Consider the following 19,102-nt stretch of genomic DNA (forward strand, 5'->3'; position numbering starts at 1 on the left):
TAGAGTCATAGATTTTAAAAGTGTTACAGTGGTATGGAGATGCTAATAAAACCAGGTAAGTTTATTAAAGTTTTCTTCCAAGACCTTGGCCGTGCTTCCAGAGAAAAGGGGATAATATGAGAAATTTAACTCTGCATAAACATAGCTCTTTGGACACAGGAATGCAGATGTACGCTGTTCATTAAAATCAATATTAATAAATGACTTTTTTTATATAGGTGTGTCTGAACCTTCTTTTATTGCTAAAAGTGAAGATCGTTTGTTTAAACATTTATTTGAAGACTATCAAAGATGGGTTCGTCCAGTGGAACGCTTGAATGACACAGTAAAAATAAAGTTTGGCCTTGCAATCTCTCAGCTAGTAGATGTGGTATGTATAGTAAATAAGTTTGTTTATTTTTTTTCCCAAATTCTTAAAATTCTGGAACATAATGTCATATGAAATAATGTGCATATTTTAGCTTAAACACAATAGATTAAACCTCTAAAATTTTTATCAGTGTAATAAAAAATGCATTGTAGATGGGAGCATGAAGAAATGATTGCAAAGAGGTCGAGAAAACAAATGGCTCTTAAGTTTAGTGGTGTTTTCAGAAAAAAAAAGTGAGCGAAATCCTTAAGCCTAGGGAATTGTGTTTTAATTTATTTATTCAATGGGAAAACCACATATTTTTAAACTTTATCAACCTCATTTCTGTAAAATTCAGGAACACTTGCAAATACTGCTCTTTCCTCCCTGTAAGCAGCAAAAATTCTCTAAGCCTTCAAATATATCACTTCCATAGTTATGAAGATTATCTCTTGGCATTATTTGTGATGTAAAAGAGATCAACCATTTTTTTTTCCCCGTGATACTTATTCACTTCAGAATATTCTTTTCAAATTGAATTCACTGTTTATAGCTATAAGAGGAGTTTTTCTTCCACATGTTGGTTATTCCTTTATGTTTCCATAAAAAAACAGTAAGACTGCATAAAATACAGTCATATAAAAAAATGGAAGGGAGGAAAGAGGCACAGAAGGGGAAAAATATCACTCGTAACAGTTAAATAATCAAAGGTCATAATTGTATGTTTCAAAAGTTCTCATATAAACATACTTATCAGTGAGTGGAATGCTTTTAGAAGTGTGTTTTGTATTTTAAATTACAGACCTTTGTGAACTAAAGCAGATAGTTACTATGAATGTACTGTGCAGATTTTTTTCATAAAATATGCTTTATTTTTATAGGATGAGAAAAATCAGTTGATGACAACAAATGTCTGGTTGAAACAGGTATGTGTAAAATAATGATGAAAAATTCTGAAGCTTCATAACTGCAAGTTGGAAGAAACTTTTCTAATTAATTGTATATTCAAAAAAACTTAGCTGTTGCATGAATTTTTATTTTACATAGTATCTTTAAAAAATGTCCCTGGAAATGCTTTAAAGGATTAATTGCTATAAAACTCTTAAAACACAAAAACAAACAAACAAACAAACAAACAAAGGTAAATTTAAACAATTTACCTAATTAAAAGAAATCTGATATGGCATTGCATGGCCACTTAGTATACCAAGGTGCATGTATCCAACCATAAAAGTTACTGACTCAGTATGTAAGTTTTCTTTCAAAAACTACATTAAGAAAAGTATGGGTTTGTGTAGTCTTTTGTATAATAGTTTTAAGATCTTTCTCTTGTGGGGTATTTGAGATTATCAGATAAACATCACTGAATAATTTCAGTTTCAAAGTTGTATATGCTTGCTATAAAGAGCTACTTTTTCCTCTTAAGAATACTTGTTTATGGGCAGGAAAAAGCCTCAGGCTTTATAATAATCAGAGTCCAATGCTAAACTTAATGGCCACTATTAACTTGGGAAATGCTGCTCACAAATCATTCTTGATTTAACTTAGAAGAATGTTTGCAGACCCTGATTATACTTACTAGCTTACTAAATTATTTTTGTTTGGGCTAATTCCTTTGTTTTTTTTCCTGTTGCTTCCCATTCGCTTCTTTTCCAGTAACTGTAATTTCAGGCAAAGTTTTTCTTTTCAGGAAAACTTTGAGACTACTCAGCAAGTATGAGATGGCAATATGTTGATGATAACACTTCATGCCCTTTAATAGTTTCTGCAGGACTTGTTGCAATTGAACCAGTTCAAATAAAACAAGAACTGACCTGAATATGCATTTAAAATTCTATGTGATAGTGAATTCTTAGAAACTTGATTTTTTCCTCTTGAGCTTTGAGTTCAAGTACAAAATCGCCAAAGTACTACTATGTTTTTAATAGTGCTATTTTTAGTGTTGCTGGTAGAAATGGGAACAACTATCTTGTGAGAGTTGCAGCATGATTTTTTTTTTTTTGTGATGAAAATATTTAAATTGCTTCTGGTTAGCTTCCAAAGTCAAGCTTTTTTCAAATTTAACTGTCTGTATGTTATATTAGCTCTTACTTATGTATACATGCTCTTACTTATGTATAAGATTGTAATATCTTCAGTTCTATACAGAAATACTGTCAAGTGGCTCTTGCAACAGAAAACAAATACTGGATGAGGTAAATAGATGCCCGTTCGCCAAATTCACTGTTATGTGCCAATTTTAGAAGCCAGTTTGATTTTTTTTTTTTAATTGCTTTTTTTTTCTGTTATTTTCATTCAGTCCTGCCCAGCTTAAATCAGCTTCACAATAATAATGATTTTTACATCTCACATATCCACAGGAATGGATAGATGTAAAATTAAGGTGGAATCCTGAAGACTATGCTGGAATCACATCTATTCGTGTCCCATCAGATTCTATTTGGATTCCAGATATCGTGTTGTATGACAAGTAAGATTTTAATCTTTTCATGTAAAATACATTTACTTCCTAACTTTACTGTCCAAGCTGCTTCTAGGAGGCTCATTGGATAGATAAACGTGTACATTTAGTAGAGCTAAGAATGTGTGAAAGAATTTGCCTCTGAACGTGAATGGATTTTGTTACCATGTTAAATACTTAAATGTTTTGCTTTGTTTCAGTATGTCAGTATGGAATGTCTAGTCTCTTTAAAAAGTTTATTTCCACTTCTTCATGTAAACTCTTTTCTTAATTAGAAAACAATGTCTTGCACAGTGCTGGGTACAAACTAAAGTGTAGAGTGATGGGAGGGAAGCAACTAGTATGAACTGTTGTTGTAACCCATATTCAGCATGGATTTAAGTACACTCAACTGTAAGGGGTTTTTGTTGTTTTGGGTTTTTTTTTTTTTTTGAGAATTAGTAGATCTCAGAAGCAATAACTTTTGAATTAACCTTTCTGCTCAACTCAGGTGCATATACAATGCTTTTACATTTCCTGACTTGTTGAGTCAACAAAAAAGGCTGTTGCACTGACTGTAAATTCAAGTTTGGAGGTGGCACACAAGTATTATTTTACTTGTTTTGTAACTTTTTTCCTTCAGTAATTATGATTTGGCCAAATTGAAAAGTATTTATGCTGTATTACTGATAGAAATACCAGAGTTTGGTCATGCTATTAAAGGTCAGGATTTTTACAGTCCTTTCATAAGTCATTGGGACCACAGAAAGTTGCACAGATCTTTTCATGACTTGAAAATATTCTTCGCTCTTCCAAAGCTGTTTACCTTTGTGAGATTCAGATTTAAAAAAAAAAAAAGAAGAGTTGACTGTGAACACAATACAAAATTTTGTCTATGAAGGGGGAGAAAGGATAAACAGCTGAAATTACAGTAACAAAACATATTTTCTTATTTAAAAAGCACACACCCATACCCCCCCCACAGCCATTGTAATTGCATGCATATATCTCTCTTCTTTCAGTGCAGATGGACGGTTTGAGGGAACATCTACAAAAACTGTGGTAAAATATGATGGCACCATTGCTTGGACTCCACCAGCAAACTACAAAAGTTCTTGTACTATTGATGTAACCTTCTTCCCCTTTGACCTCCAAAATTGCTCTATGAAGTTTGGTTCCTGGACTTATGATGGCTCACAGGTTGATATAATTCTTGAAGATTATGATGTTGACAAAAGAGACTTTTTTGATAATGGAGAATGGGAAATAGTGACTGCAACAGGGAGCAAAGGAAATAGGACTGATGGATGCTGCTGGTATCCTTTTGTTACATATTCATTTATAATTAGACGTTTGCCACTTTTTTACACGTTGTTTCTCATTATTCCTTGTATTGGGCTTTCATTTCTAACTGTCCTTGTCTTCTATCTTCCGTCAAATGAAGGTGAAAAAATTTCACTTTGCACTTCAGTACTGGTATCTTTGACTGTTTTTCTTCTTGTTATTGAAGAGATTATTCCATCATCTTCTAAAGTTATCCCACTTATAGGAGAGTACTTGGTGTTTACTATGATATTTGTGACATTGTCCATTGTGATAACTGTCTTTGCTATCAATATTCATCATCGCTCTTCATCTACACACAATGCTATGGCACCTTGGGTTCGCAAGATATTTCTTCACAAACTTCCCAAGCTGCTTTGCATGAGAAGTCATGTAGATAGATACTTTGCTCAGAAGGAGGAAACAGGCAATATGAATGGATCAGAATCATCTAGGAACACTTTGGAAGCAGCTCTAGATTCTATCCGATACATTACAAGACATGTTATGAAGGAGAATGAAGTTCGCGAGGTGAGTGTAGTAGTCATATTACACTGATTTTGTAAAACTGGAAGTTAGAAAACCAAGTAATGGTTTACTATGCTGTTGTATATTAAATATGTGCTATGGGATTTCCAGTTTTTATACTTCAGTGGCAGCTGTATAATTATTTTCACTGGAAAGAAGTACAAGTATGGTGCAATACTGAGAATTCTTACGGATACTGGGCTGATACAATACAGTCCTTGGGTTCTTGCATTCTTTAAAGTCTTTTGCTTTCTTCTAGAAGAAAGTTCATGTTGTTAATTACACATTTTCAGAGATACTTGTCTGTTACAAGAGCATGTACTGTTACTGTTCCCTACGGTGCTGCTGGATGTTATTTTCATGATGAGAGAAGTAGGTATTTTTCATTTTAATGTTGTACCTGAAGGCTATCTGAAAAATGCATTTGCTGTACATTTTCAGAATAAATACTGCTAAGCCTTATTTTGCAGCTTTCAATTCCAAATAAAAACAATTTTTAATGCCCTAACTTACATTAGTTTAAATGCAAGCTATAGCCATATGTTGGTCATCTTGTGCTGAGCTCAGATGTGGACTAGATGAAGTCTTGAGTGTTCTCTTCTAGCCTTATTATCATTTGTCCCTAAGTTATATCAAAAGATGTCAAAGGCTTTTTTTCAGTCTGTGCCTTTGCACTCTGAACTATCTGTAATGGATGTTTACACCATTCAGGCAAGAGCATTATGAATCTGTTTTTCTTTCCGTGCCTTTTAAACTAGCACCATTAGTACATCAGAGACTTAAATCCCATTTTCAGGCTAGTGTAGAAATATAGAAGTTTGTTGTGTGGTCTCATGATACTGCTATCTGTTTCTGATGGCAAGGCCTGAAATTCTTTCAATTTATACAGAAATTACTGTCTTCAAAAGTTGCTGGTTGCTGAGAGTGTGTTCTCACATGCTAGCCTAGGAGTAAGCTAACTCCTCTAATGTACCTTCTCAGGACTCAATTCTGACATTATCACAAGGTATCTAGTCTAGATTTTGAATAAATGTATCTACTGTACTGTTAAAACAGCATCTAATACCCCTGCATTGTATAAACAACACAAATAGAATAGTTTGCTATTAAATACATAATTTCTTTCTCTTACTGAACTTACTCTATTTGACTGTGAGTGACGAGAGGTGATAAGTATTTTGTTTTTCGGGAATAATGTTGTTGTGACTCTAAACCTCAGAAATTAATATACATCTGACTGGGGATTCAGTTGTATTTTACTATTTGGGCTCCAGAGAATGCAAACTGTAATTGCAAAAGTTGTTAATGAAAACTACACAACTAGTCCTGTTGTAGTCTTACCTCTTAGGAAGCAGTAGGCTTGGGAAATGTGGATAGCTCCAGTTCAAATCAAAGACAATTGTTTGGCAGGGTTTTAATTTGCTTGCACAATTATATCTGCTATACTTGCAAAACTGTGTATAGATGTGAATAATCCTATCAAAAAGGAAAATAGTCGTGAAAGCACTGTATTCTCCCTAATGTATAATTCTGTGCAGCAGTAACTTCACAGCTTTCAGATCTTGTATATAACACAACAGCTGCTGTCTACTGTTTTGGTTTGGTTTGTTTTTGTTTTTGTTTTTTTTTAATTTTGTTTTGGGTGGTTTGTGGGTTTTTTGGTGGTTTGGTTTTGTTTGGTTTTGGTTTTTCCCTTCTAGCTCCTGCCCAGGAATTCCACTTTATGATGAGGCTGTGGCATGAATCCTAAGTCCTTCAGTATGTTAGAAAATTGCATACCGATTTCATCTCTCTGTAGTTGAGGATGTAAAGTGCTTGTCAGGGTCAGTTTCTGCATTAATATCTAGTATTGGTCTATATAGCTTACCAATCTCCATAGAAGGATGTTTATTTCTGTTGTAGCTCATAGTGTAATTATAAAAAGTTACTAAAGGGAGTTACTAAATGGACCTGATTGGAAAAAAGTGTACTGTAAGGTGATTAAGAATTGCAGAGTTTGGTACTGTATTTTTACCTGTTCTTGCACATACTGACCAACCCTTATGCTCTTTGTTTTTTAGGTTGTTGAGGACTGGAAATTTATTGCTCAGGTGCTTGATCGAATGTTCTTATGGACTTTTCTTCTGGTTTCAATAATTGGATCACTTGTGTTATTTATTCCTGTTATTCATAAATGGGCAAGTATAATAGTACCTACGCATATAGGCAGTACAAATGCATAAAATATTTTTGAATCTGTCTCCTGCTAATATGGCTCTAAAGAGTTTTGCAGTAGCTCTATTTCCATGCACGTTATTTGTAAGCATGTTTCTGATAGAGTAAAAAAAAAATCCAAACCCAGAAAATTATGTTTATATTAAAGCATGGCATCCCTAGGACAGATAGAAGTCAATTTGCTTATTGCCAGTCTACTAAGTTACTTCTAAATCAGGTCAGAATTAAAAGGACCTTCTCAAGCATTTGCATGTATATGTCAAAAAAGCATACACTGACACCTGCTGCAAAATAGAAGGATTTAAAATTTTGTAATGATGATCACTGTAGTCCAATTATTAAATTACTATATAAATTGTTATATTGAGTGTTAAATATTTGCAGATATTTACACAGTAGAGTTGTTTATTTCAATTTACTATAGCATGCAAAGGAGAATTTTTATCAGCTCTCTTCAATGTGTTGTAAAAATACAACGTTTCTACAGAGTAAATTTAAAATAATGATAAAAATACCAGTTAAACTTCCCGTATATTCAACATGTCAGTAAAAATAGCAATTTGGCTATGTTTTGCCTTTATAAATTTTCAGTGGAATTTGCTGCTAAATTTAAAACCTTGTTAATTCTATCATACTAACATGAACATTTAATACAGTAAGCCTTAAAATGCCTACAGAATACACGTATATTGATATCTCTGTTATCAGCTATGGAAAGGAAGGCAAAGACAATTAAATAAGTTCTCAAGTTGCACAAGTATTCTAATGGACCGGAACATTCCGATTTCTTTATTCTTGATGAAGAATTTGTTACAGTATGTTGGTTGCAAACATGTTAATCATTTCTTGCCTTTGTGTGTTTCTCAGCATTAAGTTTTTAAGCACGGGTAGAAGGAATTTGGGGAATGCCTTTCTGAAGGAAATGGCTTGAAAATTATTATGTGTAACCAAGTACAGGTGATTAAGTTTTCACGCATTTGTTAAATTGAACTTAGAAAGCTACCTTTAATAGGTTCTCTCACTTATAGAACCATATGTAACTCTAAGCAGCGAGGACTTACAGCTTTCCATGCTTTCTTTTTTCTGACAGTGTTGAAAAGTAACTTGCATCTTTTAAATTATTCCATTAAAATATATTCTTCAAATACTGATTTTAAATTCTTTACATTCATTCCAAAGCCACCTTTCTTAAAAGCTTTATTTCTGGAAGAGACTCTAAAACCGATGGGGGTTTCCTACACCAAAGTTTTGTCAGTGTGCTTCGTAATATAGTTGCACCCTGCAGAGCTAATACAGTATTGCCAAGCTAGAGCAAGTCTTGGGAATTTTTTATTTGCTTAAATTGCTACATCAATAATAACATGTTTAGGTGAGAATTTGAATGTAAATTGTGGTATCTTTGATAATGTATGTTTTTATAGTCGTTATGAATTTGGAAAATGGATACATATTTCTGCCCCTCACTCTGTATCTCCTTTAGAATACCACTGTTTGGCACTGTACTGATTATAATACCGATTGCTTATGTCATAGCTTATATATAATTGAATATTTGTTTCAAATTGTTTTCACCTGTACAACATTCTTTGTTTTGTGTAGCTTTATAAGGCTCACAGGCAGGGAAATTATGCCAGGCAAGCTTTTTGGGTTTTTTTTGGGGGGGGGGCTCTTTGGCATTATTGTTTTTTTTTTAAATACCAATTTATAAATAATTCTGATTGTAAAGGGAGTCACTCTTCCTCTTCAGTTACACAATTATGTCTGGCATTAGATAGCCATATTTCCTCTATTCCCATCATAATTAATTTTAAAGGTGAATTTGCAAAGATTACTTGATTTAATTCATTAATATAATAATTTTAACTTTCTCAGTATTACTAAGATTAAACAATGCATCAGTGACTCCCTCTGTATGGAAGTTGCAGAAATACTTTAGATATCTTGTTTCCTCTCCAAATGCAAAATTTCTTTTATAGCCCTCCTTGGGTTTGAATTACTGAAGTTTACTCTTACCTGAACAGAAAGAAATGTAAGTAAAACTATAGATTAGCTATATATATTGGTTTTTTAACTCCCCATCTCATCTGTCCCTTTGTTAAATGATGTCTGTAGACTGCCCAATTATATCATCAGGTGATTGGCAACATTTTGGCCAGTGGAGTCCCAGTCTTTATACTAGTAACTCACAATTTTTGTAAATGCATCAATTACTTCTAGTCACTTCTACAATCTGATCATGATACAAATAATACAGATAAGATAGCTGACACTATCCTTGGGGTCTTCAGCTTATCAGGTGTGTCTGAAACAAAATTATTTTAATAGACTCAGAAGCATGGACCTTTACTTGTGTAACTTGTTTCTGAATGTGTTGAGCTGTAGCTAATGCTACCTTATATAGGTTTTTGTCACTTAATCAAGAAAAATGAAAAAAAAAAAAACAAAACCCCACAGTTTTCAACAGCTTGGTTCTCTTTATTTTCATAAATGTTACATCACTTGATACACTGTATTTCCAAGAAGTTTCCAGTTTGGTGCAGAGAGAACAGTTCATATTTTTACAAGGTATTTTCTCATTCCAGTATTTTGTTGCATTCTTTATTCATGCTCTTAAATTATCTGCAGTTACTGATTAAAAAAAAATAAAATGTATGCCTAAGAAGCAATTTTAGCATACTTTACAGGACTATTTTGTATCTACCTGCCTTCCCTTGTCATAAAACACTTTGCTATAGCAGGATGCTTCTGTATCCAAACTATCCTGTCAAAGTATTTTGATTGTTTGCATAACCTGCAGACTGCATCTTAGTGTGTGTTTTACTTGTACAGAGTTTCAAACATTATTAGGTTTGAATAGGTTGTTTTTTCTGACAGTCTTCTCATACATTGAAATATGGGGATGCACAGAGTTTACATTATGGCTGCTTTATTACCATCATCTATTATTTACCTATTTGTTTTCCTTTTGTAATAAACCTGCCCATGGTTCTTTTCTCCCATTGTTTGAGTCAGTTTATACACCAGGTGGCAATGTCTGCACTCTAGCAATTTGGTATGTATGCTTCCTAAACCATTTCGTCCTCATGAAGGCATTCACTGAAGTCAGTATGAACTTATTCCCAGAAGATCCTGTCATGGTCTGAAGAGACTTGTCACCAGACTCGTGGAAACAAGTCTAGTAGCCCAAAGTATTCAACCTGTCTTGACTTTCCGAAAATTCATGTAATTTTCAGTTTCATTATCAATCCTTTCTTAAACCATTCCTGTAAAGTTTAATGTACTACCTACATCTTTTCCAGTTATTGCAAAAAGTAGCTGTCAAGCATAGTTCATATTACTTTGAGATGAGCTGTCGTAAAGGTTCAAAATATTTTTTTTTTCCCCCCTCAACGTTTTCATGTTTTTAACAAAGCCGCCTTAGTCAAGGAAAGTTGAGGCCAAGAGAGATCCTTATTATACTACACATAGAAAAGACGTCAGGTGCTGGGGTGGAAGTGCAGAGTTGGTTGGCAAAAGTTTTCTTTGATTTCCCAACATACTATTTAATCTTTACATTTCATCTCCAGCCATCAAAGGTTGTAAAAACAATCCTGCTGTTCCTAGAATACATACCAGAATGAAAACCCATAGAAAAATACGATCGATTACCATGGCAACGTATTTCCAGTCATCCTGAATCTGAAAAATAAATTGAATAGCAAGTAGGCATGTTTATTAGATGAATAACTTGTATTAGCAATTAGTACCATTTTATATAGGAAGCACAGTTTTTTCCATATGTAGATGTCTTTCATATATGCACAACTTAAATATCTCTGCTTTCATTGCAAATTAATTAATCATGAAGAAGCTTTATTTGAATATGCTATTTGTGGCAAAGCCAAAAACTACTTCTTCAAATACAAAAAGTTGTTCACCAAGACACTGGACTTTACAAGATACAACTTCTTTTCTGTGTGACAAAAATGAAAGTGAAAAGCTTTACATTCCTAGGTGATCAGGTTTGTCCAGAAAACTTTACTGAAACAGACTGCTCCTGCTGGTCTTTAGGCAGTATATAAAAAGACAAAGGTTAATTGGTTGATAATGATTTGGTGCATTTCTTATGTAGTACTGAAATTTGATCGTTCTCATGCATGATGTAAAATTCATCTCCTTACCTTCCATGTAGAGTGGGAACCAAGTTTCCAAAAAACAGATTTTTTTTTTTTCCAGTGGGCATTATAACAAGGGTGACACTGAAGTATTATATATGTTATATATTAATAGTAACTACATTAGGTGATAATTTTAATTACTCTTGAGATTACAATTTAAATTTTTACTTCTTTTTTCTTCAGGAAGGCTAATAAATGAATAATGCATTTGTGGTGTTTGAAATTTTGCGCTTTTTACCTTAGAACTTTTTTGTTAAGGCAGACTTAAAAAAACCAAAACAACCCCATATTTTCTGTACCAACTAATTCTAAATAAAGTTCTGATTTCAGCATAAACAAAATAACCTTATTCTAACTTTAAGTGCCATACTGCAGAGGATTTAAATTCAGTGATGATTGTGGTGGTGTGGCTACGGTTCTTAGTATGTTTGAGGAACGTCATAAAAAGAAAAGCTTAATTTTTTTTTATTTCATCAAGATGCAGTTTTATGAAAGATGATGGTCCCCATCTTGCAGCAGTTGTCTCTTTTAGCTACAGCACTTTGCTCTGCAGCAGCTGCAGAATAAGCAGCATCATCACTGTGAAGGACATTCATTCTTATGTTCTTTATTATTGATGGTAAGCTGTGGGAGGGAGAATCTAACTTTCTAAAGGACAGAGTCAGCAAATTCTACTATTAAGATTATAACTTGGAAAATCCTCACTCCAGATCTTGTAGGACGGATACTCAAGTATGTTTCCCTAGCAGTGGTTACCTTAACATGCTTCACTCGGTGTATGTGTTGTCAATAAAGAGAATGTTGTGCACCAGAGCTGCTCCCCAAAATTATCTACATTCAAAATCGCACATACGTGTAATACAGCTTGGGTAATTTACTTGTATAAAATAACGGTCTGTGGTGTCTTTTTTTTTTTTTTTAAATCTCTCTTTCTTACAAAACACACTACTGGCAAAGGGTGCCTGCAGTTTGAGTAATAGTAAAATATGTTCTTACCTCTTTTGCTTCATTCTGCATTTTCATATTTTCTGCAATGTATTTAACACTTTCAATAGCATCTCTCGTTTCTGGTGACAGAACTGAGAATGAAAACAGAGGGTCTACAGACTCAGAGCTTGAACTTCTTGTGAGATTGCCACTGAAATCCGAGAACTTCATTCGTTGATACTGACAACAGCTGCATGCCGTATCTTGACATACAAAGCCATCTTTGCAGCATTTGGTTTCAGAACTGTTGAAGCAATTTAAATTTGAAAACTCAGAAGTGAAAAATGGTTTTGGCTTCTGATTATTCTCTTCATCACTAGCAGGCCTTGTCATAAACATGATCCTGGGAAGTAAATTCAAGAAAATGGTTCTCACCCACACAGGCATCGTGTGTGTCTTGGGTGTTCTGTAGTGCACATTAAGTACAAATACCGTAATGACAATAGATAGAGTTACAAATATCATGGTGAAAAGGAGGTATTCCCCGATAAGGGGAATTACCAGGGAAGTAGAAGGTATGGTTTCTGTGATAACAAGAAGGAACACTGTTAAAGATAGAAGGACTGATATGCAGAGTGTCACCTTCTCACCACAGTCTGAAGGCAAATAGAAAACTAATACAGTCAAAAAAGAAATCAGCAGACATGGAATAATCATATTGATAGTGTAAAACAAAGGTAAACGCCTAATGTAAAGAGAATATGTGATGTCTGGATATATCTCTTCACAGCAGTTGTATTTGATGTCATGTTTATACCCAGGAGCTTTAATAATAGCCCATTCTCCACTTTCCCAGTAATCTTTCAGGTTCATTGTAGAGCCAATTAAAACCAAGTCAATTTTGGCTTTATCATAAGACCAGGAACCAAATTTCATGGTGCAGTTCTGATAGTCAAATGGGAAGTAAGTTACATCTATTTTACATGAGCTTTTAAAGATGGCCGGAGGTATCCAGGTCACATCACCCGTGTATTTTAATAGGGCCTTTGTCTTGTCATCAACCTGGAAATCCCCAACTGCACTGTAAAGCAAATAAAAATAACAACAATTAGAATGCAACTACTCCAGGTAGTTTCATAGATTGAGATCATATACATTACCTCTTTAATCTGTTTTGGGGAAGTCAGCAATTACATGTTGACATGGAGCTGAATTGCGTGTGCAGGACTGAGTCAGCAGCTGTCAAATTCGCATAGTTAAACTGAAGTAAACAGCTGCATAAATTTACTATGGACAATTTGAAAGGAAATATTCTCCCTTAAAATAATATGACTCAGCGCAATCAATATTCAAAGCAGCAAATAGGAGATTGCAAATGGCAGTCCGACTAGATGATCATTGTAGGTCCCTTCCAACTGAACTATTTTATTCTATTCTGTTCTAGATCAAGTACATCAGAACCCAAGGGCTGATAAGAGGATACCTGCAGTACTGGTGTTTCCACCTCTTCTGTGGACAGTGCAGGTAGTAACTATGGAAAGAGGGATTAGGATTGGGGTGCATCTTTGCATAAGGAGTGTATCTGGTGAGGGTTTTTTTCAGTCCCACATTGTTATCATGATCACGTGGTGACAATCGCCAAGATCCATGTGACAATTTCAGTTGTTTATATGAAAACATAAAACTAAACCGGTAATTTAAAGTTTTAAGGCCACAGTTAGAAAAGGAATGTCATCACTGTTGTTTCATAGACCTAAGTCTTGGATCTGTGTAACGAAGTCCATTTCACTGAGAACTGCTTCCATACATAGCAGAGGGATCCATTTAATTATGGTTTGGCTCCTCACAGCCACAGGAGCTGACATCCAAAGTAAATTTACCTGTGGTTTTATATGTCAACACTATTATTGTAAAGGTGTCAAATTGCGAGTTTAACTGCTAAAAAGCTAGAATTTGCAGTTAAAGGTCTGACTCACAGACAAGAACTCCCCAGTCTAAGGGAATTTCTTGCCACCTCCCTTGTAGACAGTGACAAAAATAATAGTAAAAGTGGGGGCTTGTGAAGGGGAAAACCAAAGTTCACTTTGGCCTGCCCACTTGCAGCTCCAGGTTCGGAGCTGGCTCCTGCCCAGTGATGCTGATGTAGATGGCATGGAGGTGAGTAAAGCAACAGGGAGATGTGGGACATGGGTGTGTTGAAAAGCAGCCTTTTTCAGTTAATTCAGTGAACCTGCTGCTTTTTTTTTTTTTTTTTTTAAACTAGTAACATCGCCCCCCTTCTTCCTGAATTAGGAAGATAAGTATGCAAGAGTCTTACTTGTTATATAAAACAATATCTGGCTTCCAGATCTGGCCAGATGGTACTCGGATGAATTCAGCACCTCCATAGTCCGCTGGATTCCACCGAAGCTTGTAATCATTCCAGATCTAATTATGGAAGAAATGAGTCTATGTTAGGTTTGTGAAGAAATTGAAATTCTGTGGACAAGACTCAAACCAAGTGCTGTCATATCGCTTCTTGGGTTGTTTTATTTTGGATACTACAATGATTAGATGTTTCTTTAACACACCCGTACATCTGGGGCTTATTCACATGGAGATTGTGGGCCTATTGGTCTAGATATGACTTGGACGTGTGTGACTCCATGTCCCAGGAATGTCTACTCAGTAGTTGAAACAAGGTGAAAGAAGGAATAAGACACTCCCTTGCTGGAGAGTGTAGGACTTTAATAATAACTTAGAATCATAGAATCATAGAATAGGTCTCAAAATGCCAGGTATCTGTGCGATGGTGAAACCAAATTCATCTAGCTCTGGTGCTAGATGTGAGCATTGAGTGAAGGACCCTGGGTAGATGGGTTAGAAGGAGCTGCAGGGTGTCATTGCTCAGTTGAGCAACAGTCTTGTTCATTAGGGCTCGATAAACCCCAGTTTAACAAAGTTGAATATTAAGCTGAAGCCGGGAATTGAGTTGGCTGTTAAGCTGACTGCAACAGCAATTGCATTTTTAACCCACAAAGACCCTTTTAAGTGAAGTCAGCATTTTTGGTTTGTTCTCGCTTTCCGGGAGCTAAACAGCACGAAGTGATGCTGTGCGGGACCTCCGTGCTGAGGCACCTCACTGCGTCGGTGTCCGCCAAGGCAGCGTGTTTGGGAGTCTTCAGGGCAAGATAGAGTATTTCGCGACAACGTTAAGTTTACGAAGACGGGGGCCGCAGCTGACGACTCACAACCCGAGTTTAACAGCTGCACCCTGAGCCAGGCCCGTATTTAAATGCTGCCGCACCCAGAGTCGGCGAGGCAGAAACATGGAGCGGATTGTGTGATGACGCTGTTTCTAGCCGCAGTTAACGAGGTGGGGGGTGCAGGGGCGGTCCGAGCGTGCGGCGGGGGCGGCGAGAGCCGCAGGGGCAGCGGCCGCGCCGTGCCCGTGCCCGTGCCCATGCCCATGCCCATGCCGGCGCCCGCGGCTGGAGGCGTCGCGCCGCGGCCGCCGTGCGCCGCTAGAGGGCAGCAGCGCACCAGGGAGGGCGGCGCTGCCGCCGAGAGCGGCGCTGAGGGGGGCGGCGGTTGCCGGAGCCCCGGGCGCCGGCGGCGACCTCGCCTGTGGTCGTGATGCCTCCCTAGGCTCCGGCTTTGCCCCGAGGGAGGGAGGGAGGCCTGGCGCTGGCCTGGCGAGCCCGCTGCTACCGGGAGCCCGGTGCTACCGGGAGCCCGCAGGCGCCTGGCTGGGCGGGCGGCTCTTCCCGCCCCTGGCGCGGCCCGTCAGGGCCGGGGTCCTCCCGCCCGGAGTGGGGAGCACCTCCCGCGCTGGGGAGGAGGTGCGTTGGTGCCGCCTGGGCTCTCAGTGAGCTCTACTTACGTGCTTCAGCCACAAGTTGGTTTCCATTATCTGGTTGACTTCATCCTGGAAAACAGAGGTGTGTCGGGAGAGGCGCCGGCCCTGCCGTCGCCCGCGGGCGGCCCGGCGAGGCGGGTACTCACCACCTTCACCAGCTGGGACATGGACACCTCGAACTGGATGATGACGGGGTCCGAGACGTTCTTGACGGGACGGACGAACTGGTTGTAGCTCTTGAAGAGGGCCGCGTAGAGCCGGTGCTCGGCCTCGGAGCCGCTGCAGCCTGCGGAGGGCACGGCGGGCTGAGCGGCCGCGGGGGCGGCGCAGCCTCGGGCGGCAGCCTCCGAGGCAGCAGCCCCCCGGGTAGGGAGGCTTGGCCGGAGTGGGGGGCGATGCCGCTTTGGGCACCCGTCTTGCTGTGTATTAACCGCTTAGCATCCGTGTGATGCGTTGGGAAAGGCCAACTTTCCAAGTTTGCGTTGGGAAAGGCCAACTTATGTCGCATAAGCGGGTAGTAGTGCCATGACTGGCGTTCGCTTAGGCTGGGAGAAGAAAAGCGATGAAAGGTAATGCTATGACGGAGTTTTCCTCGCATACATCTCTGCAAATGGGTTCAAAAAATAGTTTCAGGGAGTTACTGAAGAACTAGAGGTGCAAAAGCACTTTCCCCTCACAGGCCCAGTCCCCTAGACCTGCCGAAGCTGCAGGGGCGCGGGGCAGAGGAAGGGAAAAGTGTAACCTGACGGCGCAGGCCACTTGTAAGCTGTTGGGATGTTTTGCAATAGGAGGGTGCCCAGGAAATGACAACTCCGCTTTCTAGCCTGAGTCATGGTTGCGTGATTATAGCGATGCTAACAGCCTGCTCGTTAAAATACGAGAAAAAGCATTAGAAACTGATTAACTATTATATTCAAAGACTTTTCAGCACATTAAAAGAAATGTGCTAATTAGCCATTTATTATTCTAAGTAATTTTTATTTATAATATATTCCTATTGTCCATTTTGCCACTGATAACTGCTGCTCACGGTGCTTTGTGGCTGATAGAAAAGCTGCAAACTGAAATTCTTAAACAACAAGGTCTTTCAACTGTTTCAGGACGAGGTGTGAGCACCTGTATTTCAAACTACCTTTTTAGTCTCAGAGCTAGCTATTCAATAAGCATCCTGACAGCTGGACACTATTTAAAAGCCAATGGCCTTTTATTTTTGAGGGGCTCTCTCTTAAACTCTCTTCTGGACAACACATCCTCAAGCACTCCAACTGGAAACCAAAAAAAGGCCTGTGTTGTCATTTATGGATGAGGCTATGTGAATTTGGCAAAGGCACAGAACTGAAGTCTGTTGAACATACTCTGTAGTTCCTTTGAAACACCAGTATGAATCTACAGATATTTGCGAGGCCGTGTTTATTTTTTTCCAGACAGTTGTTTTTCAGCAGAGAAAGAGGTGGGAGGCAGAAGTGTCTGCAAGTGACTGATCTGTAGTGTTTCACAACGCAGGTGTTACTTTCTGATCTTTGTAAGAGCTCCCCTCTCCATAAGACAAGAGGGTCCTCCTCATGTGAAACTGTATTCAGCTAAAACACCCCCCCCAACACACCAACACACCACACCCCCACCCCACCCCATTCACTGGGAGGGCAATTTTATTTTCAGATTAGTGAAATCATTCAAGCCAACTTGCTAACTAAAAATGAACACATTTCTTTCACACTTTTTAACTGCTAGCCTTGCCCTTATTATTTATTGATATATCTCTCAGGTCAAGACTTCCTGGAATAAATATTCCCAAATCTTTTAGGTAAATAATTTGAAAGCTAGATCTTAATGACTGTCTACTACAGTCAATCCCGAATTGCCAGCCTTTTTACAAGTCACCAGCACTAATTAAATCTAGCATCCACTGTATCTATAGAAGTGCATTAATGGAGTTGTTTTATTGTTTAAATGTTTTTGTGCTTTCCATATCTGCAGAGAGAAGGTGCACTGTTTGCAGCATGTATTTAAAGCTGTTTAATATTATCACTTTCTTGTGGTCTTCCGTACAATATGTGAAACCACACCTTTACATGTAAGGTGCTTTCTCTTCTTAATGTTAAAATGGCTTTGTGTGTCCTGTTTGGCATCTTGAATCAGGACTACTTAACTACTTTACAAGGAGAAATTAAAAAAAAAAAGAAACCAACAACAAACTATGTAGCAAAAAGAGCTGTACTAGGATTCTGTACATTCATCCATTAGTCTGGAGTGAGCTTCAGCACTTCTTAAAAATAATTTGCATCAAAGCCATCTCCTGTTCACTTTTTCAACAACCCCCTTTCAACAACAAAGAATAAACAAATTAAGGATCACTCACCTTGACAAAGAAAGCAAACAGCAGCAGTTAGAAGGAGAGCGTGCGTGCTCTCCATGGTGTTATGAATTACTGCCTGTCGACAGAGGCTGTTGAAGATGAGCTTAGCTGCCAGGACTGTATGAGCATAGGACGTACAGAGAGCTCCGCTCCTCCGATGCGTGAAACGCCTGGAAGCAGTAGACAGCAGGACCCTGAACACAGTTCTGCGCAGTGAGCTCCCATTAGGTTTGCTGTGCTGCCCCCTTTTAGCTACCCAGGCTGTCAGAGCATTGGAAACAGCAAATAAATTGCAGGCAACACAGATGTTATTGTAGGCAAAGAGCAGTCTTCTGGCAAGGATAATAGGCAGGAGTCCTTAAACTGGTGCATAAATGAACCTGGTAATCTGCCAATGCTAAAGATTTTTCCAGTCAGCTGCTATACAGGATCCTTCTCTATCAGAAGCTCATGCCAAGCTACTAGGACAAATTTAATTAATAAAAATCTTATAATTGAGTTGTGCTGAAATGGGTATTGACATTAGGGATGCCTGATTTAGCAGTGAACTGAGATCATGGGACCTGAATTTCCAATTATGGTGTTAATGTTAAGGTTTTTTTCCTGCCTGTGTCTCGTCTTGCAAGTGCATGTGCTAGGTGCTTGACTCTGTAAAAGGGATGTGCTACTCCCAGGAGTAATTAAAGGCATGTACAACTGTTGCCAGGATCTAAGCCCAGAGTGATATACAAAGCAGCTGGGATCCGACAAGAGTCAGGGGTTTGAGTTGGAGACCAAACTTGACCAAAGCTCTTGAGAATAACTGTCTTTGGATTGTTCCCACTTTCATGGTTTAGAAAGGTGAAATTTGGGAAGGAAAATGAGAGTATAGGATCCCAGCTTGATCCCACAAAACCTTATTGTTTAGGGGGAAGGAGATGGGGGAAAATGGGGAGTTGTGTTTGAAGTTCAATCATAAAATCATGATTTG

General features: G+C 38.0%; 2 protein-coding genes across 2 annotated transcripts; one reads left to right on the top strand and one right to left on the bottom strand.

The window, feature by feature from the left end:
• The first annotated feature begins 223 nt into the window (after positions 1-223).
• Positions 224-6,862, top strand: CHRNA5 (cholinergic receptor nicotinic alpha 5 subunit). The gene is made up of 5 exons (XM_009481457.2): positions 224-370; positions 1,231-1,275; positions 2,710-2,819; positions 3,812-4,643; positions 6,701-6,862. Exons 2-5 carry the CDS (start codon positions 1,249-1,251, stop codon positions 6,860-6,862), a joined length of 1,131 nt encoding a protein of 376 aa, XP_009479732.1. The 5' UTR covers positions 224-370; positions 1,231-1,248.
• A 3,541-nt stretch (positions 6,863-10,403) lies between these two features.
• Positions 10,404-18,190, bottom strand: CHRNA3 (cholinergic receptor nicotinic alpha 3 subunit). Its single transcript, XM_075713574.1, has 6 exons — positions 18,136-18,190; positions 15,923-16,062; positions 15,801-15,845; positions 14,256-14,365; positions 12,008-13,019; positions 10,404-10,532 (listed from the first exon to the last, which is right to left on the bottom strand). Exons 1-6 carry the CDS (start codon positions 18,188-18,190, stop codon positions 10,404-10,406), a joined length of 1,491 nt encoding a protein of 496 aa, XP_075569689.1.
• Between the last annotated feature and the right edge of the window lie 912 nt (positions 18,191-19,102).

Source organism: Pelecanus crispus, chromosome 7 (genome assembly GCF_030463565.1).
Source record: "Pelecanus crispus isolate bPelCri1 chromosome 7, bPelCri1.pri, whole genome shotgun sequence".
NCBI classification, from domain to species: Eukaryota; Metazoa; Chordata; class Aves; order Pelecaniformes; family Pelecanidae; genus Pelecanus; species Pelecanus crispus.